Raw genomic sequence first — 23,878 nt, 5'->3', positions numbered from 1 at the left:
ACAGAGAAGGACAGTGCGTGCATCAGCTTTCCGCTCTTGGTTAGGAAGTAGAGTCTCATGTAGTCAAGTTAGCATGGAATTCACTATGCAGCAAAGGATGACCTTGAACCCCTGAGTGCTGGAATTAGAGATAATGTACCACCAAGCCTGGCCAGACTTGGGCATTTAATTTTTAGAGCTATCACAGCAAATTATCACAGATTGTTTGTCATTATGCACCATAAATATAATCTCTGATACTAGAGGAGTTTATAAGTCCCAAACCAAGTCCTGAGAGGGTAATTCCTTTTGGAGGTCCTGAGGGAGACTCTGTTTTCTCTCCTAGATCTGCCAGAACCTTTGTCCGTCCATCTGTCCTTCCTCCCTCCCTCCCTCCCTCCCTCCCTCCCTCCCTCCCTCCCTCTCTCCCTTTTCTTCCTTCCTTCCTTTCTCTTCCTCCCTTCCTTCTTTGCCTCCCTTCCTCCTTTCCTTTTTCTCTTTCTTTTGATTTGTAGACAATCATTCCCTTCTCTATCTTGTATTCACAGAGCGTTCCCTGTGTTCACTTTGTGTGTTCTCTCTTCTTCATGCAGGGGTGTCCACCATAAAGTCTAGGTACCACTCTGTCCTGTCTGATCCCTTCTTAGCTAATTCAGTGTACAGAACTCTCTTTCCAAATAAGATGACATCTCAGCTGTCTGGGTAGAACTGAATCAAGGTGGGCACTGTTAGTTCAGCCTTCTGTGATAAGTCACATAGCAATAGAGCTCATGACTATTTCTCTTTCCTCCGGAAACACCTTCTTAGGTCGCTGGAACTTTCTGGAGCAGGGTTGAATAATCTAAGCATTTAGAGTTCACGCAAGCTTTTGCAAAACGCTTAAAGAGTTCAACTGTATGTTGACTGTCATGATGGTCACAACAGAGAAGCAGCTCAGGCCCCTTTTGATGCTGTTGTCAGTAGCAGAAGCCGAAGGCTACAGCACACTCTTTCAATGTTTAGATCTCTACTTCACCCTCATTGGCCTACTAGAAATGGACCACGAAACAGGTATTAGCTAGTACCTGCATGGATGTGTTCCAGCATAACTAACAGTATTCATTTAGTGATTGCTCATGCACTGGTCTATACCCTGCAGATATCTCTGTGATCAAGACTGTAAAGGAGTCTGCTCTCGCTGTGCTTCTGTTCCAAGTGGGACAGGCCAGCTGGTCAGCAAATAATTAGCCGGATGGTAGCAGACTGTGACGAGTGCCTCAAGGAAGAGAAAGACTGATGCTCCCCTAGGATGGCATGGTCAGGGACAGTGACATCCGAGCTGAAACCTGAAGAACGAGGGAAAGTCACCAAAGCTGAGTGGGCCAAGTGAACTCTAAGAAAAGACTGTAGAGACCTGATATATCCCCCAGGCACACAGGGAGGGCTGGTTACAAGTCCGTCCCTGATGCTTACTAGCTGCGTGACCCTGGTCAAGTTACTTAAGGGTTATGGACCATGGTGCCCTTATGTCTAAAATGGAAGCATAAAATTTAATTCCAGAGTTTCTAGGAAGAGTAGATGAGGGATTAGGTCATCTCCTTAGCATATGGGGCTAGGGACTAACAGTCAAGTGATAAGAGACATACATTGACAGTGGTTCCTTGTGTGTGTATGTGTGTGGTATACGTACATATGTGTGTCCATTTAGTCACATGTATGTACATGCACACATGTACATGTAGAAATCAGGGGCTGATGTTGGATATCTTTCTCATTTTCTCCCTGCTTTGTTCCTTTGAGATGGAGTCTCTCATGGAACCCAAAGCTCACATTATGAGATTTGTTTGTCAGTGAGTGAGCTTCTGGGATCCTCTTACTGTTGATCCCCCATAGTACTGGTATATGTGCATTCACACAAAGCTCTTTGCATTGCTGTAAAGGATCTGAACTAAGTTCCCCAAATTCACATAACTATTACCTACTGAGACATCTTCCCAGCTTCAATTTTACAACAAATTTTATTGTGTATATCGGGGTTTTCAACATGGCGTTATGAAATACAAGTAGCGGTGTCATTACTACAATGAAGCAGACGAACGCATCTGTGATCTCATAAAATCGCTTTATTTTCACAACGGGAGCAGCTAAAATCTACGTATTTAGCAGGGAACAATTTTGTTAACTTCATCTTCACGTTGAACACAAGAGCTCTAGATTTGTTTACTCGAAGCTGAAATTGCTATTTTGTGTCTCTTGACCTATCCTCCTTCCCTGATTCCTCTCCTCGGTCCCTGAAGTCAGCAGGAAGAAGCAGAGTTTCATTCTTCACCGTTGTGCACACACGCCCTCATGCTAGCCGGGGTGACACGCCAACAAGACAAAAGAGAACAAACGTTGGTGAGGGTGTGAAGAAAAGGGAGCCTTTGCACACTTTGTAGTGCTAAAAATCAGGATGGCCGTTATTGAAAATGACATAGAGAATTAAAAAAAAAGCTACCGCTTCGCCATGGTGATCCACACCTGGACCCCAACACTTGGGTGACAAAGGCAGGGGTTCAGAAGCTCATAGTCAGTCCAGGGGTCAGACTGGGCTACAGGAGACCGTGTTTCAAAACAAGCAAGCCCTAAAATTACCATCTGACTGAGATATTTCGATAATCTCTGATTTGAACAAATACCCAAAGGAAAAGAAATGAATAATTTATAAAGATCTCTCCTTCCTGTTTTCACTGTAATAATATGCGCAGTGACCTCGACATAGAAATAGCTTAAGCATCCATGGATAGATGGCAGATTAAAAAAAATGTGGTATTCATGTGAAATGGAGTATTATGTAGCCTAATGGGAGTACCCAGAGAATTATGCTAAATGAAATAACAAAACAAATATAGAAGTATATTTCTATGAGTCTTACAACAGTCATAATGATTTAAGGCACCACACTTAGGAAATGACACAAACAAGTGTAGTTAGACACAGTCACCTGCTAGTGGGTACAAAGATCCTAAACAGGAGGCTCTTTCCTTGGTTTCACTGCTTCTTTTGTAACTATTAAAATGATGATGATGGTTTACCTACAACACTAGATGTCAGGACATTCGAGCAATCTAGAGATAGTTTTTAATTTTTATTTGTTTCTTAAAATCTGTTTTTACTTTTTATTATGAAAATTCTTTGTTAAGTAGAAAGAGTATCACCATCTCCCAATGACTTTGCTCTAACTTCTCTAAAACTTCCGTACTATCTTTTGCATATTTATAACAACATCCAATCAAAAATGTTAAGACCCAGGCCCGGCACACGCCTTTAACCCCAACACAACGTGGGAAGCAGAGGCAGGTGGATTTTTGTGAGTTTGGGGCCAGCCTGTGTTGAAATAGGAAGCAGCGGCGGGGCTGCATCCCCAACACTCCGGCCGCTTGGCTAGCTCATGCCCTAAATAACAACACACAAACTGTATTCATTTAAAGAACTGCTTGGCCCATGAACTCTAGCCCTTACAGGCTAATTCTCGCACCTGGACTAGCCCATTCCTAATAATGCGTGTAAGCACCCCAAAGGTACACTTACCGGGAAGATTCTAGCCTTCGTCCATCCTGGGAGAGTGTAGCATGGCGTCTCTGCTCCAGAAAGCAGAGTTGTCCAGTCTGTCCAGGAGCAGAGCAGAGTCTGACCTCACTTCCTCTTCCGCCCAGAATTCTATTCTGTTTACTTCTCCCATCTATGTTCTAACAAGCAGAGTTGTCCAGTCTGTCCAGGAGCAGAGCAGAGTCTGACCTCACTTCCTCTTCCGCCCAGAATTCTATTCTGTTTACTTCTCCCATCTATGTTCTAACCAATCAGGGCCAGCCAAGCAGTTTCTTTTATTGCTCAGCCAATGAAATCAACAGATTGATATGACACTCCCACATCAAGCCTGGTCTCCATTGTGAGTTTCAGGACAGCCAGGGCTATGTAGAAAAACCCTGTCTCAGAAAAGAAAGAGAAAAAAGGTAAAGAAAAGCAAGCAGGGTCCAATCAAAACTCATGCACTACATTCGAAGGCTGTGTTTCCTTCACCCCAGATTTGTCGTAAATACATCGATATACATGGAGATGACCAGGAATGTCTTCAGAGTCCAAAGACTTGCATTCTTAGACCCCAGAGCCACCCTGTCCATAAGTGCACCCAGAGTTCCTCTCTTCTCATTCATTTGGTTCTGATGGGGGCATATTAAGAATATTTTAATGACATTAAAAAGTGTCTTTGTCTAACTGTCCCCCCCCTTGTTATTTCTTTCCCTAAGCCTTCATAATAAATTTGAGACGTAATTAAGAGAGATGGATTTGTGTTTTTAGATAAGAAGTTTGGACAGAAGGCGCTGGAATTAGAAGCTCTTGATGTGACCTTGATTCTGGCCAGGAAGAACCTGTCTCATAGCCAGAACCTCCTGCACTGTCTCTGGGCACTGCGAGTGTTTGCCTCCAGTGGTAAGTTCTAGGCCTGGGTTGGGACGTCTGGAAACCATGTGGTGGTGTGGGGGAGTGAAGGTTTGCATGGAGGTGAGGATGCCTGCGGTCCTATCCAGACACAGAAAGGAACCTGAAAAATCCAGAGACTGCAGGGGCCAGAAGCTGTTTATTTATTGCCTTGGTCAGACAGAGCTCTTGATCTAGTTCCGAGGCGTTGAGTTTCCTTTGAGTTGCATTCACAGCATCCCAAGGTTCTCTATCAGCACGACTGGTTAAAGAATTCGCGCGGCAGGAGAAAGGCAGGCTTCCTTCAGGCCTTGATATAGGCATAACATTATGTGTTATGTGTTATGTCTTTTTTTTTTTTTAAAAAAGAAAACAACATAATGGCTGGGGAGATAACTCAGCCAGCAAAGTTGTTGACTTGCAAGCCTGAGGCCTTGAGAACCCATATGAAAATACTGGGATGGTGATGTGCACTCATAATCCCAGTGCTTGGGAGGTGGAGACAGGAGGACTCCTGGAGCTTACTGACCAGCTGGCATAGCCTGATTGGTGAGGTCTAAGCCAATGAGAGACCCTGTCTTCACGGAAGTAGACAGCATTCTTGTGGATGACACCTGGCCTCCTCAAACACGTGCGTGTGAACCCATCCACACGCTTGTGCATCTATGCACGCACGCACACACACACACACATTAAAGAGGGGGAGTGGGGAAATGTATAGCTCAATTAAAACCAATAAATTATAAAGAAATATAAAAAACAAAAAAAATAAAGGCTAGTCCTTCTTAATCCCATGAAGCTGCTCACTGTTATAACAAAATCGTTACTGATTTTTTTTTTTCTTTACCTTTATGCTCTTTCCCAACAAATCCTCTCTCTGGGTGATTGCATCAAAACATGTCAGCTGATAGTTATTAAGCATCTACTTAATTCAACTATTTTTAATTATCACAATAATTATGTGTTTAGATCTACATTTTTATATCTCAGCAAAGAAAACGCCAGCAGCTTAAAAGAGTGAAGCAATTACTTAAATTTATACAGATAAAAAGTCCTGAAGGCTGGCTTTAAAATTCCAAAAATCACGTTAATTCTACTCCACGCGGAGGCACTTTTCATTAATAGATTAGATTCTATACCTCCTATCTCACATGTAATGAGCGTAGACTTTCATTTCTCCTCTCTGAGCTCCCTTCCTGGGGAATAACAGTGACAATTATTTAGATGTAATATTCTCCGTAGGGGAAAGAATGTGGGCTTAGAGCCAGGGAGCCCTGGCTTTGACTCTGGTGCTATTTCTTATGAGTCATGGAACGCGGTATTTGACCTGATTAACCTCATTTTTTTTCCACTTTGTAAAATTATAGCAGCAATAATTATTACTGTTAATCTGCTAGGTTTTTGTCTCCCTAAAACAACAGGAATTAATTTTCTCATGGTGCTAAAGGCTGGAGGTCTGAGATCAAGATGGTGGCGAGGCTTGTTTCTTCTATAGCCTGTCTCCTTGGCTTTAAGAAGAATCTTTCATCTTGCTGTGTCTGCACGAGGTTTTCTCCATGGGCTTGCACATTCGTAGTCTCTTTCTATGCTTGAATATTCCTTATGACAGGCACAAGAGAGATTAGGTTATATTCCTCTTCCAGTGTGCCCCCTTTAACTTAATTACTTACTTCTTTACATCATGGGGATGAGGGCTTTAAAGTGGATTTGGGGGGATGCGGGCAACCCTCAGCAAATTTCATAGACTTGTCAGATAAGATCGTGGGCATAGCTAACACCATGACACAGCAGCTGCCCTTTCCCCACCCAAAATTTCTCTAATATTTTGAAATCACATGAAGAGTACATGCAGGAAGAGTAGCTATGTAATTTCTCCAGATAGCCTAATAACTGCTGAAATATGCCAATTTTATTCATTTTTATTTTACTTTAAACATGTAGCCTAGACTGCCCTCAAACTCATCATATAGCCAAAGATAACCTTGAATTCCATATCGCCCTGCCTCCATCTCCCAAATGCTGGGATTGCAGCCATGTGCGGCTATGCCTGGCTCAGTATCTCAATTTTCTCTGTTGCATTTTCTTAATAAACATGGGGAATACATAAAGAGACAATTTTCCTTCAGAATAATAATGAGATGGATTATTGGCTCTTTGTTCACAGACAGTGGCTTCTCTTTCTCTCTAGCCCACACATACCCACACACCCATGCACGCACACACACACACAAACCACACACCCATGCACGCACACACACACACCACACACACACACACACAGAGAGAGAGAGAGAGAGAGAGAGAGAGAGACAGAGAGAGAGAGAGAGAGAGAGAGAGAGAAACACAAAGACTATCAGAGTGCATTTGATAATATCTGAACGAATCTGTACAAACCTGTCTCCAAAACAGTAAAAGAGGAACCGTGGCATTTTATGAAAGACAGCTGTCATTAGTGAGTAGCCTAAAAGCATGCCATCTGGATCTTGGGTACTCTTCTCAGTAGGAGCACAGACAGAGGAACATATACTTCATACAACATACAACATATAACCCCTTATAACAATCAAGGCATTGGCCACAGTCTCTGTCTTATACAGAGGACTGTGATATCGCCACCTCCAGAACCTCATTCCTTTCCTGTGCCCTGCAACAAGTTAATCTTGTTCATCTCTTTGCATCTTTGAGATGCCTTGTTCCCACTCATTTTCCCAGAATAAGTCAGGCCCAAAGTACCAGGCAGTCTAGCTCTACCCTCTCTGACGCACTAGTACAATGGAGGAGAGAGAGGAGCCACCTTATCGGAGGATCATTTTTCTTCCTTCACATCCTTGTCCCCTCCTCCATTTCTGCATCTCCTGGCTTCCTCTTCTGTGCTTTTCTCAGATTCACCTGAGTTGAGAAGGGATATGGACCATATTGGAAAGAAGCTGGGGCATTCTGGGAGATGTCAGTGACATCTGGAAGTTTTTATTTACCTGGCGTTCCCTTGACTTTCTATAATTCTGATCTAGGACCATGTTTTAATAACTGGATGAAAAGGGAAATATTCTCAGGCTGGTTATATTGGAGCAAAGGGCTAATTCTTCTACTGGTATGCTAATAGAAATCAGTCAACTTATTGCCTCAGTCTTGGGGGATTCTAGTATTAAAATTGAGGAGAACTAGAAACTGAGGTAGAAAGAAAGAGCTACCCCATTTACTATACTGCTGGAAAGAGGTTTTTAATTTTTTGTTGTTATTTTATTAACCACCTTAAAGTTGTCAATGATTAAATCCAAATTGTATTAGCACATGTTTCTGTGACAATAGCTACTAACTACTGTCCTTTTTGTCTTCAGTAACCACAGGAGCCATGCTGGGAATTAATGGAGCCATGGAACTTCTCTTCAAGGTCATTCCTCCTTACACCCGAAAGCACACAAGGACAATCAGGTACCGGGCATGTTCACAGTACCCCTGGGCTCTGTGTGAAGGCCGGCAAGGTAGAGATGGCTGCCCTTAGATCTTGATGCTCCCGGTCCAATCTGTTGCTGTTTTCTTCCTTGTAGACCTACAGTGTCTGCATCTCTACCTGCTCCAAAGTTTCTTCCTTCCTCTTATCCTTATAATAATCCCAAAATGAGCATATAACCCGCAAGCTAAAATGCAGAGAGAGCTGGATCTAAGGTTACAGGGCCAGGGGATGGAAGAGGTGAAGTTAAAATCCATATCATCCAGACTGGAAACCTCATATTCTCTTTTGTTGTTGTTGATTTTGGCCTGGTGCTTTCAGATAAGCTTTTTTTTTACCTGCAGTGATAAATGAGCATAACCCTCACACGATAGCCCAGAAGTGACAGGGTCTCAAAAGAATCAACCAGTTAAACTTCTTAGATGAGTTCCACGCCTCCTAATAGCCCATCATTGTTGTGTGCTGGTCTTGTTACGCGGTTATATGATCGGAGAATGAAACCTGGCCTATTCCCTCTGCCTCTGCATCCTAGAGTGGAGTCAATCACTGAGTTAAAAAGGGAGATGGCTTCACATAAAGGCATTAGAGATATTCCGAACCACTAAGATCCATCATTTATGGGAGTGACTCAGCGAGGACCTTGAGAGAATATTAGAAGAAATTCAGCCAATTTCTAAGATCTATGGGGTCATTTGGCAAGTAGCATTTCCATGCCCAGCCATGATATTTTCTGCATCCTAGCATCAATCTTAGGCTCATGTTTCACCTGATTATTTTTCTCTTGGGTCACCACAGTTACGCCATCATCATCATCCATCCTCCCCTACGGTTCTCTACACCAGCATTTCCTAAAGTGAAATACATTGCATATCAGTCCCCCAAAAAATGGCCCCATCAAATAAACTGAGAAGTTCTGGCTTACACAAAGTGAGATAGGTTTTCTTTACTGTGAGTCTTCACAAAGCCCTCTATACACACTGGGCCTAACTCTAGTGTGCTCCATTACGAGGCCAATTTGGCCAGGGAATTCTGCTTCTCACATACCACCTTTGTAAAGGGGCTAGTACAGTGTGCATTTCATTTTGGAAATTGCAAAACGGAGTCAACACAACTCTACCGAGGGACCTTTAGCCCATGATGCCTTCCTTCCTATTGTTGTTCCTCTCCTGGGACTCTGTTCTAGATCTTAAGAAACTGCTGGGATTGGCAGTTTCAATGTGTCTTTTGGTCACTAAAACATGAGCTTTATCCTACTGCCTTAGTCATAAGGGTATGCCTAATTTACATAGTGTATGAGAAAAATGCATATTACAGGCATAATAATAATTAGGTATACCTAATTATAATAATAATAATATTATATTATATAATCAAAGTAGTGTTCCCTGTGCCCCTGTGCATATGAGTCTCAGTCAGTAATCTCTTCTTTGCCATGAATATCATGCTGTTTGAAGGGTTTTTCTACGAAAACCCCTTGTCTTTGTCAGTTAACCTTGGTTATCAAGGGACAATGAGGTCCTATAGTTTTTCAGTCCTGATGGCTTCTGCTGTCTTGGTTACTAAAGCCAAGATTAGGAGGACAAAGCAACCAAACAACCATATGTAAGACAATCATAAATAGTTAAAGCATAGACATGCCCTTATTAGGGATACCTACTGTTGCCATCTGAATTGCTTTTCTTTCCTCCTGCAAAAAAATTAAGTTCAGGTACATATCTGATCAAGGTGCCTTGGGACAAGAGATTAACAGGGGTGGAAGGCTTCTAAGAAAGGAAATTGCCAAGGATCTCAGTGATATTTCGAAGCACCCTACCTACCACTTCAGCATGTCTGATCAGTCCTAGAAATTTCCCAAAGAAAAATGCCAAACTGAGAACCGAACGTCCACAGAGGAGTGGCCTCTTCACCAGCCTTTCCAATGCAGGTGTCATCGACCCAGTGTTATTAGGTGCCTAGCATCCGCTCAGCTCTTAGCCTATGCTGGTGTTGATTAGGTGCCTCGCACAGCGCTTAGCTCTTAGCACGCATTGTCTCTCTTGAGCCTCTGTTCTTCTTTGAGGCAGGTGCTATTACAGGGGGGAAAATTGAAGCTGAAAAAAGTGGGGATTTAAGGGAAAGAGCCAGGACTTAAGCACTGCCTGATCCATGAGCCTCCACCTTTAAAGCACCCTTGGAGTATCTAGTAGTCTATTTCCAGGGTTATAATTCTAAAACCACCATATGTAAGACAATCATGAGTAGTTAAAGTTTGCTTAAATTTCTTTTACCGTCTAAATGGTTCAGTTCCATGGAACAATTTGCTTAATGATAGGGAATCTTTCTCTTCAATTGAATGGCCATTTCCTCTCAAAGGCTAAATAACTATTCTCCCTGCTTTTGAATTCTTTCCCCAAGCCACTTTGTTTTCTAACCTCCACCCCCTCACACCTATACTTTCCAACTAGAACACGAGAAATGAAGGCCCCGAAGTTGGAAGACACCCCCTAGCAGCTCTAGCTGATTCCTTGCTGAGTCACTTCGGTTTCCTTAACTTGACGCTGGCATTTCTCCAAGTGGGAATGCTAGGTCTGACCTTATAGGTTTATTGTAGACAGTAGACATAATGGCTAGAAGAGTCTGTGGGATTTGACATGCTAGGATACGTCAGTCACCGCTAATTGAGATGCAGCTGGGTGATAGGCTGCCTGCCTGCCTGCCTGCAGCCAGACAGCTCCCCCAAGCTCCATCTCCCAACTCTCAACTAAGATGAGCCCAAATAAATTCCACCAAGTTTCCTGCACTTACATGCCAGACCTATGGTTTTGTGGGCTCTTCCAGGGGAGCAGATGGCAGCATGCCTGCAGGACATGAATACCCACCCTGGGTATTATCCTTCAAACCCTTGCAAGCAATGGGAGAGTTATTCCAGGGTGGATTTGCGAGAGCAGTGCCCAGTGTGGTGCCACTGTGACTCCTTCCCCCTGAGGAGATTAAACCTGCTCTACTTCTCCTGTGCGTCCCCAAAATAGACATGCAGCTGTCCTCCGATCTCCAGCGGTACTCAGGGCAAGATTTATAACTGTAGTTCCAGGCTTACTAGGGAGGAGGGCCTGTGTGGCGCTATCACAAGCCTCCCGTGGCTTGGTGCCAGCCTCCGTGCCTGGGAAGGCAGTCATTCCAGTCTTCCTTCGTTTGCTACATGCCCACCGTGTTGGCACTCTTTCCCAGTGTGTCGTTGGGTTGGCTTGCGCCTTCTCACTTTCTTTTCCTCCCCATCTTGATCTGAACAGTCATGGTCAAACATGGAAGGCTCTTACAGCCTCTAGAAACCATCAAGAATGTGCTTCATTTATTTCTCTCCCATTCCTCTTCCCACCACTTTATCTAGCCAGCTGTCTCTGAGTGTGGCCAGCTCCAGGAATGCTGGTGCCATTTTATCAAAGGATCAAACAGCTACCCAGTCTCCAATTCAGGGGAGTGGGGGAGATGGAACTGTCTCTCCTCAAAGATGCTCTGGAATCTTTTTCATCCCCCATTTTTTACTTAACCTTGCTCAGTGTTGCCTTGGAGTCTTCTCTTCTGCAGTTATTGTTTTACTCTTCACTCTTTGGCTCTTTTGTGGGGGTCACCACTCAGGTCCCAAATAAATACGCACAGAGACTTATTCTTTCTTATAAATGCCCAGCCTTAGCTTGGCTTATTTCTTGCCAACTTCCCTTAACTTAAATTATCCCATCCACCTGTTGCGTCTGGATTTCTATCTTATTCTGTTCTTTATGCCTTTCTTTACTTCTTACTCTGTGGCTGGCTGTGTGGCTGGGTGGCTGGCCCTTTGTATCCTCCTCTCCTTTTTTTCTCATTCCTTGATCTTCTCCTCCCAGATTTCTCCTCCTATTTGTTCTTTCTGTCTGCCAGCCCCACCTATCCTTTCTCCTGCCTTGCTTGCTATTGGCTGTTCAGCTCTTTATTAGACCAATCAGGTATTTTAGACAGGCAAAGTTACACAGCTTCACAGAGTCAAACAAATGCAACATAAAAGAATGCAAAATACATCTTTGCATCATTAAACAAGTGTTCCACCGCATAAACAACTGTAGCACATCTTTAATACTCTACATCACCCTTCCCTCTAAATTCTCTGCTTATCAAGAGAGAACTTGAACCATGTTTACTTTGTTTCTCTCCACAGAATCCAGGTCCATGTGTAGCGTATGGTAGATTATTAACAAAATGCAAAAGAAATGTATTTTAGAAGGCTTGCACATAATAATCATTCTTATTTGTAAGGTACAATGTGATCATTTGATGCAAGTATACAACATGTAATGGGTAATAAATCAGGGCAATCAGTGTTTCCATCTACTAATATATGAAATACTTCACAAAGTTTTCCAGCACAATTTTGGGCAGAGACTATGTTAATCATTTCTATATCACTCCATCGTTAGTATGGATGATGTCAGGATCTGCCTCAAAAGATGTACTTTAACCAAAAGATATTGGTGGATTATGAATGTATTGATAAGCAAACTCTGACATCGATTGAATGAGTCACTTCATGTTTATTAATAAGTCATTCTTGTTCTTGATCCCACACTGGATCCATGTGTCTTCTGCCATGTGTCTGAACATACCTAAAACTCACATGGCCTCTCTCCCAAGAACTGTGTGGTATGAGAAATCCAGGCACCTTGGAGAAGCCAGCCAAAAGAAGAGAAGCTGGAGGCTCAGCTTTAAAGGGAGCAGGGTTTTTCTTGCTGGAGGGAAGGGAAGTGTTAGAACCCCACCTGTCCCCCGTCTTTCTTAGAGCTATCTCGGGGAGCTGGCAGGTTAGCAGAAGGGAAGGTTCCAAAGTAAAAGGGCATCGCAGGATTCCGGGGTAGCACTGATCTGAAAACTCTACTTCTCATTGAATTAGGTTGCCTGTGTTGGCCTGTTAATAGACTCAACAGGGTCTTTAGAATCTGTGGGGTGCTCTATAAAATCGGGAGCAGGAAATGACCCTGGTGCAGAGAGTGTGCCTCTTTGCTCGCCTGGTCCATGGGTGGACCAGTTTATTTATTGACACAAAGCTGGCCTGGAGCAGTCCAAATCACGAAGCAGGAAAATTTCCTGAGGCAAAGGAAATTTTGACTCCCAGTGACATAGAGGAGCTCGTGTTGTTTCGTTCTCTGCTGTCAGCGGTCCCCTTCTTCCCTTACTTCTGTGACTTCAGGCTTTTAGTAGTCATGATGTCATGTCCACTTGACATTTCCCAAATGTCCTGTCTGATCCTGCTGGGTCCTTATACCATCATATTTATCCCAATGTTGCACATTGCTCATCAGATGTCACCAGTATATAATAGTTCCAAAACTCTGCTAGCTTGCACTGCCTCACAGAGTTCTAAGTCAATTAGAAGAAGAGGGACTGCTTCTTCAACCCCATCATAGTCTCCGATCATTGCACCTCATGTTGAGAAAGAAGATTCAGGATTATCACTTGGCTGAGATTGTTTCTCTATTCTTCATTGGCGTTGAAGTTTCCCCAACAATAAGAAAAGTCAAGAATTGTGTTCTAGACCATGCTGGTCTCATTCTTACACAAGAGGTCTCCTTTACTAGCACCGCCCCTTCTGTCACATGTTTTCAGCGGGTCTGTCATGCTGGGATTGACTTTCAGGATCAGGGGGTCTTTGGGACACAGATTGGTATAATTACGGGTGATATTCCATGCGCTAGAGGACCTGGGATTAAGTACCTTGGCAACAGAAGGCGGCGTTGTGTTTGGGTCTCTAACAAGCCTCATAAGCACATTCTTCAGTTTAGTGTCCCGTTGGCAGTCCTAGTGGCTCCCTGTACTTAGAATAGTGTTAGCGATCTTCTCCCTTTAGAACTCTTGTCTGCCAGGGCTCTTTGGCATTTGAGCTGTGCCCGAGGGCAGGATGACTGGGCATTGCTTCATTGGCAGCTATTTCTGGTGATTCCATCTTCAGTTGATGAGCTAGAAAAATGTCCCATATTTCTTCTCCTCCCTGAACCACTGTCTTTCCAAAGTCAAGCTGCCTTCTTCCCCTTTCATTTTATTTGATCATAGTAGCTGAGAGATAAATGCAGACTCAGCCAAAGCTAATGGTTTTCCTATGATCATAGCAACTTAGGTGACACAGCCACTTTGTCACTGAGAGAGTGGCGTTTCAAGTTACAGGAAACATTCTTCTGTTTCTTGAAATAGATCCCATATTCCTCCTGGGTGTTCTTTGCTTCTCTTCTCATTCAGAGCCTTACAACCTTCCTTTCAATACAAGTCAGCTCTGGGTTTTCAGGGCACGGGTTCATATTGGTGATTCTAAGGCCATGGGCTTCGGGGCACTTGGACTCAAATACTTTGGAACTGGAACAACAAAAAAATTCCAGCCCAGCTTCACAAGTGCTGAAAGTGGGGATGCGCACCACGGGCTCACTTTACTGACAAAGTGATTATAGCCTCGGCAACCTGACTCCAGGCTTGTAGCCGATAGTGGGATGAATAGTTTCCTACATGAATTAAACCCTGGCAACGCGGCCTGTGGCTGAAATCCCTTTCATCTTCTGGAGAAGCCAGTGACCTCTCGGCGTAAGGGCCAGTCATAGATATTCAAGTCACAGGATTGAAAGCTGGATGCTTCCAAGGACCTTTCCCTCTTGTCCAGCTCCCTCATCTAAGGTGAGGTCAATGAAACACAGAGAAGCTCATCAAACTCCTAATGAGCTTCAAGACGTATTCCATTACTAAAGGGCACCCTACCGCATAATCCAAGGCCAATGGGCTTTAGAGCTTTTATTGGGCATTTGATACATTTACCTTGGTTGTAGGCATTGGAGACTTACAAACAACATAGGCTGATTTTTTTTTTGTCCTTAAGTTCCTAAATCTATGTAACAGTTAAAATGTAGTGTGTGTATGTGACAGGAAGAGCCATTCAGATCTAGTCCTGGGCTGGTGAAGTGGGTGAATTTTCCAACCCATGAGGATGTTCTCATGTGCTTCTGCCAATCAGGGCATCTGCTTGGGTCATCTTTGAAATCTGCTCCAAGTATCCATTTGAGGCCTAGAAAGGCTTAGTCTAGCAACACTGGGGGCTTGAGGGATAAGTCTTTGAGCCCAGCTTGATACAGTAAAATTTCACGCACAAGTCTGTGCCTTCCTATTTTCCTACAGGTCACCCCTTCTTTTCAAAATTGTAAAAACATCCATGAATATGTGGGGGAGAGTCTTCAGGGGATTGGAGTAAGGCAGACAAAGACTCTCATGAGGAAACACTCTTGGGACCATCCTTTGCTCAGAGGGGGCTGATCCTTCTAACAGGCCACAGGCACATTCTGCAGGGGGTGACTGCATAGCCACATCCCACAACCATAAGATCAGAACACACAGTGGGGAAGCTGCTTTCTTGTGGAGCGGAGGGTGCAGTGGTGTGCTGTCTTTGGGGATGAGGATGTTCAACAAATAAAAGGCACCCAGGCAGCCGGAAAGGAAAAAGCCCAGAAGAAGCCATTGTACAGAGTTACTGAAAGCCAATTGTTTCCAAGAGTTCAGGCAGAGATTTGGGGATGAGGGCAGCTTGGAGGCCGTCTGCTTTGTTCAATTACAGTGCTATTTTGATATGGATCTTGGTGTGATCATCAGTTATATTCAACAGAGCTGATGAGAAAAATAGAGAACAATAGACGGCTGTTTAAAAGAAGTGAATTATTATGAATTAAGTTTGAATGTCGTTTAGATGGTACATCATAGGCATTCAGCAAATGCCAGTAACGTTAATGAGTCCTGATGCTTCAGTTTACCTGACGTTCGTCCTTCCAACCATTAATTTATTCACTGAATAGTTTTTGAAGATCTTATTTTTAGCAGAGATGTGTGGGATTTGAGATGAAAAGAAGCGGCTCTTGCCCTCAAGGAGCTTGTCGATGATACATAACACAGCATTCAAATGAGGGAGACAAAAGCCGTAATGATGGGGTATTCATGAAGGCGGGGGGGGGGGGTGTCTCGGTGTACTTAGAAATGGGCAGAGAAGAACTTACAAGGAAAGGAGCTTTAGGTACGAAATAAGGCTTTTCCCAGATACTAAAATTATAACAAAACAAAACAGTCACTTTTAGGTAGAGGCAGAAGAAAAAGTACAAACGTAAAACTGCACATGTTTATTCATGGACGTACAGGCTCATGAAAACACACACACATGCAAGCACACACACAATTTAGTGACTAGTTGGAATATAATGCAAAAATATGAAGTAGAAAGTCTACCAAATTGATCTAAAAATCTATTATCTTATTAGAAAATAATAATCCTCAAAGAAAGGAAAAAATGGATAAACTTCTATAAATTTAACTCTTCAATAATCCAAAAATGTAATTATATGAAGGCACCAATTTTATGTATCAGAGCAGCATAGATTTTGAAATATGATAAAATTCACTGATGGTGAGGATTTGCTAAGATGGGCACCTTCTTGCTCTTGGGAGTGTAGACAACACATTTACAAAAATAATAGGCATTGTTTGCCAAGATGAGACAAAAGTTCACATCACCTAACTCTTAAAATCCATTCAAAGCCATTATTGTGAAAGGTGGATGAAGATGCATGCCTACAAATAGCAATTGGAATGTTATTTATAATCAGAAATGATATAAATAGAAATATTCAATCACGGAATCCTTAGTAAGTGTGAAATGTTTATATAGCACAGTGTTATATAGCAAAACACAAAAATAGACGAGGGAAAGAGTTTTGTCTTGGAACATTGCTTGCAATAAAATTATTGATGGGAAAAATATCAGTTTCAAATTGATGTAATTTTTCACGAAAGGACCCAGGTCAAGATGGGAAAACCAGGGGTAGATTTTTCTTTTCAAAAGAAAAAAATAAAAACATAAATAAAGCAATGTTTTTAAGCATATAAACATCTGGCAGTAATGAATAGTGATCCCTGAAAGATGAGTTCCTGTATCACTCCCATGCCTGACTGATTGTCCAAGGGACAGTGCAGGGAACGTTGGTAGTGAGGATGCAGGTGCAGCCCCCCCAAAACCTGTAGTTAAGGAGCTAGAATTGAGGATTCAGTGTGAATCTTGAGGCCTAGATTTATAGGACAGAATTCTGGAGCTAAAAGTGCTGGAGAGAGAGGAGAGGGAAAGTGGGATGAATAGGGGAAGGGAGAGGAGGGAGAGAATATGAGTAAGAAAATGGATGAGTCTTCTTCCAGTTCACAGTTGATGAAACTGAGTAATAGAAATTGTGCACAAACTCCTGTAGAAAACTTCAAAATGGGAGGGGGGACTAGCCTCAGTTTACCCAGCATCTGTTGATACTGAAAGCAGGCAAGGGAAAGCCAAACCAAACCAAACTGAACAATAAGAAAACCCAACCAACGGGTATTTCTTATGAATAGATGCAATATCCCTAACTTGATTTTAGCAAATTGTTATTAGCAGGACATAAAAAGATCATGGAGAAGTTATTAACAGTCCACTGTGTATATGTACCACAGTTTCATGTCCATCAGTTCAGAGAATTCTAGACTGGCTGATGGAGGAAGGACATTGGTTAATTATAATAAAGAAACTGCCTTGGCCCATTTTATTGGTTAGAACATAGGTGGGTGGAGTAAACAGAAGAGAATGCTGGGAGAAAGAAGCTTAGTTGAGGAGTCGCCATGATTCTCCCATGCCAGACAGATGCAGGTTAAGATCCTCCCTGGTAAGCCACCTCATGGGCTACACAGAATATTAGAAATGGGTTAGATTAATATGTAAGAGCTAGCCAATAAGAAACTGGAACTAGCCAGGCCAGGCAGTGTTTAAAAGAATACAGTTTCCGTGTAATTATTTCTGGGCATAAGCTAGCCATGTGGGCAGCCGGGTGCCGGGGATGCAACCCCTCAGCTCCTATCGCTACAACTGGCTTCATTTCTTATCTATTGTGAGTAGAGCAGCGATCAGTATGGATGCGCAATGTAGTGCATAGCAAGGCTCTGAGAGTAGTAGACACACAGAAGTCATATCTCTAAATGGTTCATTAAGCACCTGGGAAGCAAGACAAAACAAAACAAAGCTTAAAAATGCTTTTCTTTAAAACATCTTACTTTCTTCTCAACTAAAAATAAAATGAAATAAACATCTTATTAAAATGTATTTTCATTACTATTGCAGGGATCTGTGTACTTGTACATGTAAACATAGCCCGCTCAGTCTGTATAATGTGACTTGTATGTATGTGTTCAGGGTTCATCATTGGGCACTGGATAACCAATTGGTATGCTCTTCCTCAGAGCCTCTTCTCCTCCCAGCTTTTTTCAGTTGCCTATAGTTCTTTGTGTAGGGCCGAGGTCTTGTGGGCCTTTCCCCATCCAGTTTGGCCTGTATAGTTCACATTTGGGCTGTCATAATCTTTTGACTACATTTACAGTGTCTAGCCTATATTCCCTCCTAGGACTGGCTTCATATCCAGTCAGGAAGTGATTATTTACCACAGCTGTGCCATGACTGCTTCAGCAGACACACCCTGTCTGCATGGTGGCGTTGTAACATGCTGGGTTTACAGCTGTGTAGGGCCACAGACGAAGTCTCCTCCCTGCTTTCTGGCATCACGTATGGGAGCCACCATGGAAGAAGCTTATATCTCAGACAACCCTGATATTTTCTGTACCCAAATTTTGTGGGGGTGCATTTAACAATAGGGTCGTGCTGTCTAGTTCTGGCCAGCAACCAATAGCAACTGTGAAAGTCTGAATTGTGTGTGGAGCCTCTGGGGGTTTCATGGCCACCAAGTTATAGGGAGATGTTCCACAGTCAGCCCTGTTATTTTATTTTGCTTGTTTGTTTGTTTTTAAGTTATGGCTTCTTAGAGCAGCATTGTGTATCAATTCAGAGTACCTCCAGTTAAAATTCTTTTTATAAATTATTATTACATAAATTCAGTTAGCTTATGGTAGTAGGTTTCTTCATGACTTGTTTATACTCACATGTTTCAATTGACTCTCCCCACAATCCCTCTTTTCCTCTACCCCCACCCCATCCTTCTTTAAATTTTTACTTAGTGTATTCCTCTACTCTCATACCACCTGTGCTTTCCTGTCCCTCCCAGGGCCTTTCCTGCACATCCCATGGCCCCTTTATTACTTTTGGGCCTTTAGAGACACCCCTTCCAATTAAGGACAGGAATCTAAATATTCAAAGCTATGATCCACGTAGGAGTGAGAATATTTGCTGTTTGTCTTTCTGGGCCCAGATGACCTTCTCAGTGTAACATTTTGTCGTTATATCAATTTCTTTAAAATTTTGCAATAGCAATGTTCTTTTATACCTGGTGCTTATATCCTGGACCTTCATTATTCATTCACAGTTGACAGGCAGCTAGCCTGATTCCATTTCATAGCAATTGTGAGCAAAGTTGCATTGAACATGGGTGTTCAGGTATTTTTGTGATAGCATATACAATTCTTTGGCTATATATCCAGGAATAGTATATTTGAGACACACAGTAATTATGCTTTCTGTTTCCAAATGGCTTCTTCAACTCCCACCTGCTGCACAGCAAATGAGGAGGGTCTCACACCCTCGCCAGAACTTGCTTTCAGTTTTGTTTTGAATCTTGACCGTTCTGATTAGAGCGGGAAAGGATCTCAATGTAGTCAGGCTGCCTTTGGACCGCCGGCTCCCAAATAACTACATGAAGACTTATTATTAATTATGAAAGCTTGGCCTTAGCTTAGGCTTATTCTCAACTAGCTCTTAAACTTAAATTAACTCATTTATATTAATCTACATTCCACTATGTGGCTTGTTACCTTTCTTCAATACAATGCATGTCCAACTTCCTCCCTGATTCACTGGTGAATTCCCTGATTCTTAGATTCTTCCCCCGGGGGCGGGGGGAGTCCTCTTTCCCTCTGGGCCTCTTGGCCACTAGGTCAAAGAGGGGAAAGAGGCAGATGGAGAAACAGAAGCTTTGGTGGCCCATGAGCATGAGACAGCCCTCTAGGAGACAGATTTTGGTGAACCAGCACAATTTGATTTTAGAGTATCAGGAATAGATAGGATCGGGGAGCCTGGGGACAAACCCTAATTTGCGTCAAGTGGACCGCTCCTATCACAAAGCTTAGTGCATGGCAGTTGGATCCTATAACAGAGCTCCTTGCACAAGTCTTCTCAGCAGGGATCTGTGCCAAAGGTGAAGCTAAAGATGAATCAGGCCTCTGGTTTGAAGACAGCCTTTAGATAAGGTCAGTCTTCAGGCCCGGGGCAGTCTCCAGATAAGGGCAGGTGGAGAGCAGGAAGCTTTGGTGAAGAGAGGGAGCTCTATATTGTGATAAACTCCTAGGCCACGGGGAGGCTATGACTCTGACCAGCCAGCAATGTCTTCCAACATCCCCCAAGTTCTTCTTTCTCCCCAGAAGTCCTGACTATCCTCTCCTGCCTAGCTACTAGTCACTCCAGTTCTTTATTAAACCAATCAGAAGGTATCTTAGCAGAGACACATCTTCATAGTATATAAAAAGATTATCCCACAATATCTTGAGTAGCTTTAAATTGTATTTCCAGGAAAGCTAACGATTGAGCATTTTGAAAACGTTTATTAAACGTTTGTATTTATTCTTTTAGGGACTCTTTGCTCAGGAGTATGCTGGAATTTTTGGTTGGGATAGCATTGGGTCTGAAGATTGCTTTTGATTCTCAATCACATTAAATGATTGAGAAAATAGGGATGAATCTGAGATGAGATGAAAAAAAATGTGTTTACTGCAGAGTTCACGGCACTGCAGAGACAAAATAAATGGCTCCTGAGCAAGTAGAACTAATGGCTCAGAGGTCTGGTTAGAGTTAAAATGTCAATTTCCCTTCAGATGAGCTATAGATCCAATGCACTCCCAGTGCAACTTATCAGACTCCTTTTTATTATAAACTTATAAATTGATTTAGAAATTCACTTGGGAATGCAGAGGATCTAAAATCACTGAGGCAATTTTGAAAGAGAAGTGCAAAGTTGGAAGAGTAATAGCACTTTATCTCAAGTGTTAAAATAAAGCTCCAGTAATCAGGGCTGTGGCGGTGATGGCAGGGTTGACAAACAGATTAATGGAACAGAGCAGGCAGTTCAGAAATCAACCTACAGATAATTTGGACAATTCATTTTTGGCCTAGGTGAATTGCATGGATAAACAAACTTCTGTTTAATAAATGGTGACTGGAAAACAGGAAATTCATGTGCAGTGGAGAAATGTTGACTTATATTTGACACCACAAAGGTGCTTAACATAAAATGTATAATAATAATAATAATAGTAATAATAGACATAACTGTCTAAATCATACCTGTAAGTCATCTGGAACAAAATAGTTGGAAGCTTTTGTGATTGTTGGGTAGGCAAAAAATATTTAGATAAATTGTGTTTCATCAATACTGAAAACTCCTGAATCTCAAAAGGCTTTTATTAAGATCATGATGTTACATGGCACAGGTTGAGAGACATTTGTCAATCACGTATCTCATAAAGGTATGCCTTATCTTATATATACAACCAGTGTTTAAAATTTTAAAAGAAATGAAACATTCAATTGAAAATAGACATAATATTTGAATGTATATATTACCAGAGGATATACAAATAGAAATCAGACATATAAACAAGCTCAGCATATATTTCATTAGGGAGATATATATTATAGCATAATATAATAGCAAATAGAGAACTTTAAAAAGATTATGATTAAAAAGACTATCAAGTAATGATGCCTATGAACCATGTCAATGACCAGCATGGTATGATAACCCAAAGGGTGTAGTAGTGGCATTCATACCATGGCTGTAACCAACAACTCTCTGATTTCACTGAAGACATGCTCAATAAGAAGGAAACTGTGCCTGATACTGTAACATAGCTAACCACTCAGTGCTAGTGAAGCTATGGTTACTGGAGGAGAATCTACAACCACTACATTGCCAAACCAGCATATGCCCTAAGAACAATTTATAGACATTTATCTTCATACCCACAGATAAGTATCTTCACCCCTCTATAAGGAAACTTCTTTTTGACATGGACAGAGGCCACTCCAGAAAACCACAACCAATTCAAATGAAAGTTGTGGAGCCCAGTCCTAACAAGTACAACCACATCTAAGGCTCAGGGGAACATTGTAGAAGATAGTGAGGAGAGGGTTATAAGGGCCAGAGGATCAGGGAGTTTGCTGTGAGATTGGATTTTCTAGTAATATCAGAAGCTACATCTATGAAGTCTCACCAATGTGACTGCCCAGGCTTGAACTGAAGAAGCATGGCACCAGTGGACATGACAGACTGGATGGGGGAACGTCAACAAGGCCTTGATCTTAGGCAAAGAGTGGCAGGTAACTGAGGAAAGCTGGGAGAAAGAGCACATTGATTGGTTGCCTAATGCCAGTCAGCCCTAAAAACATATATACAAGTACCATTATTCAGACTGAGCAGGTTATATTTAGGAATACATGTATACATGTACATACACACACACACACACACACACACACACACACACACACACACACACACATGAATGCAATAACAACTAGTGAGAAAGGTGGCCAAGAAAGAGAAGGGAAGGGGAATATGGGAGAGTTTGGAGGAGATAAATGAAGGGAGGAATGTTATAATTAAATTATAATCTAAAAAAAATACTAAGAAAAAGTATTAGAGAAGTAAGCAAAGCTGGAGAAGAACCAGAACTCTCACTCTGCTAATGGGAATATAAATCACAGCAGAAAATTTTTTATTAAAATTAAACATATACCTACTATGTGGTCTAGGCATTCCTTTTCTAGGTAACTACACAGCAGAAATGACAGCACATGTCCTTAGACAGACATGGTCACAATGTTTCTAGCAAACTCTATTTGCAAAAAATGAAAACTAGAAGACAGCCCTAATATCCACTGGCTGATGCACAGATAAACTGTAATGTTTTCGTACAATGAGATACCGATCAGCAACCAAAATACATTATTGGTATAGGCTAGAGCATAAGCAAACATCGAAATAATTGTGCTGAAGTGCATGTTGATTGTTGCAGTCCTCACAACATCCAGAAAGTGGAATCAGCCTGATGCTTATCAAAAAATGAATAGATTGGAAAAGTATAGTATGTGTATTCAAGAGATTTTATGCATCAGAAAAGAAAAATGACATCATGACATTTCCAGGACAATGGTTGCAACTGGAAATCATTATGTTAAGTGAAATAAGTCAGACTCGGACAGATGCCACATGTTTTCTCTTATATCAGGAAGCTACACTTAAAATTATATGTGTTTATATATATGCATATAGATCGGTGTCTTTGTATATGAATGTATGGGTAGGTCATGACAGTAGAAGTGGCTCGTGTGGGGGAAGGAAGTGATCTAAAGGGGCATAAGATATAGGAAGTACAGGAACACATAAGATAAGAGAGAAAAAAGTGGAATAACGGGGGAGGCAGAGTTAATGGGGGAAGAGGAAGTGACCTAAGCAAGCAGAATGATACGAATGTATGACGATGCCTCTGGAATGTACGAAATGTCTGTTACTTTGCAAACTCACCTAAACACTAATAATAAAAAGAAAACTTGCTCTGAGAGAAAGTCCAGACACAATACATACTGTCTGTTGCTACATTTATTAAATGTTAGAATAAGCCATGGTTAGAGGAAGCGGATGGTAGCTGTCTGAAGATAGGGAGCCAGGGTGAAGTCAGGGTGAGAAGACTTAGGCAACAACATGAGGAGTCCTCTCTGGGGTGTTTCTCATCTTAATTTTGACCAGAGGTTTATGCATTGTCAAGTATTATCAAATTGTACATAAACGTGCCCAGCTTATTGTATGTCAATTGCATCTAAATAGATTGTTTATAAAAGCTGGGTGGAGGACATGAACGTGGAATATTCAAAGGAAGATGCCAGCATTTCTGGGTCATGGGACTGTAAGTTAATTAACATTTTCTACAATTATTAGGCATCACTTTTGTAATTATGAAAATTTAAACTAAGTGAGA

At 42.0% G+C, this 23,878-nt stretch overlaps 1 protein-coding gene across 1 annotated transcript in view; it reads left to right on the top strand.

Moving 5' to 3' along the window:
• Agbl1 (AGBL carboxypeptidase 1) overlaps positions 1-23,878 on the top strand; it is a 659,915-nt gene that overhangs the window by 2,855 nt on the left and 633,182 nt on the right. Inside the window, exons 3-4 of the mRNA XM_050153973.1 lie at positions 4,297-4,428; positions 7,755-7,848. Coding sequence (XP_050009930.1) covers positions 4,297-4,428; positions 7,755-7,848 — 226 coding nt within the window. The remainder of the gene's footprint in view (positions 1-4,296; positions 4,429-7,754; positions 7,849-23,878) is intronic.

The sequence above is a fragment of the Alexandromys fortis genome, unplaced genomic scaffold (genome assembly GCF_014885135.2).
Source record: "Alexandromys fortis isolate MF-2015 unplaced genomic scaffold, M_Fortis_MF-2015_v1.1 scaffold_86, whole genome shotgun sequence".
Taxonomy (NCBI): domain Eukaryota; kingdom Metazoa; phylum Chordata; class Mammalia; order Rodentia; family Cricetidae; genus Alexandromys; species Alexandromys fortis.
The sequence above is the reverse complement of the archived record's forward strand: the minus strand, read 5'-3'. Positions and strand labels throughout refer to the sequence as shown.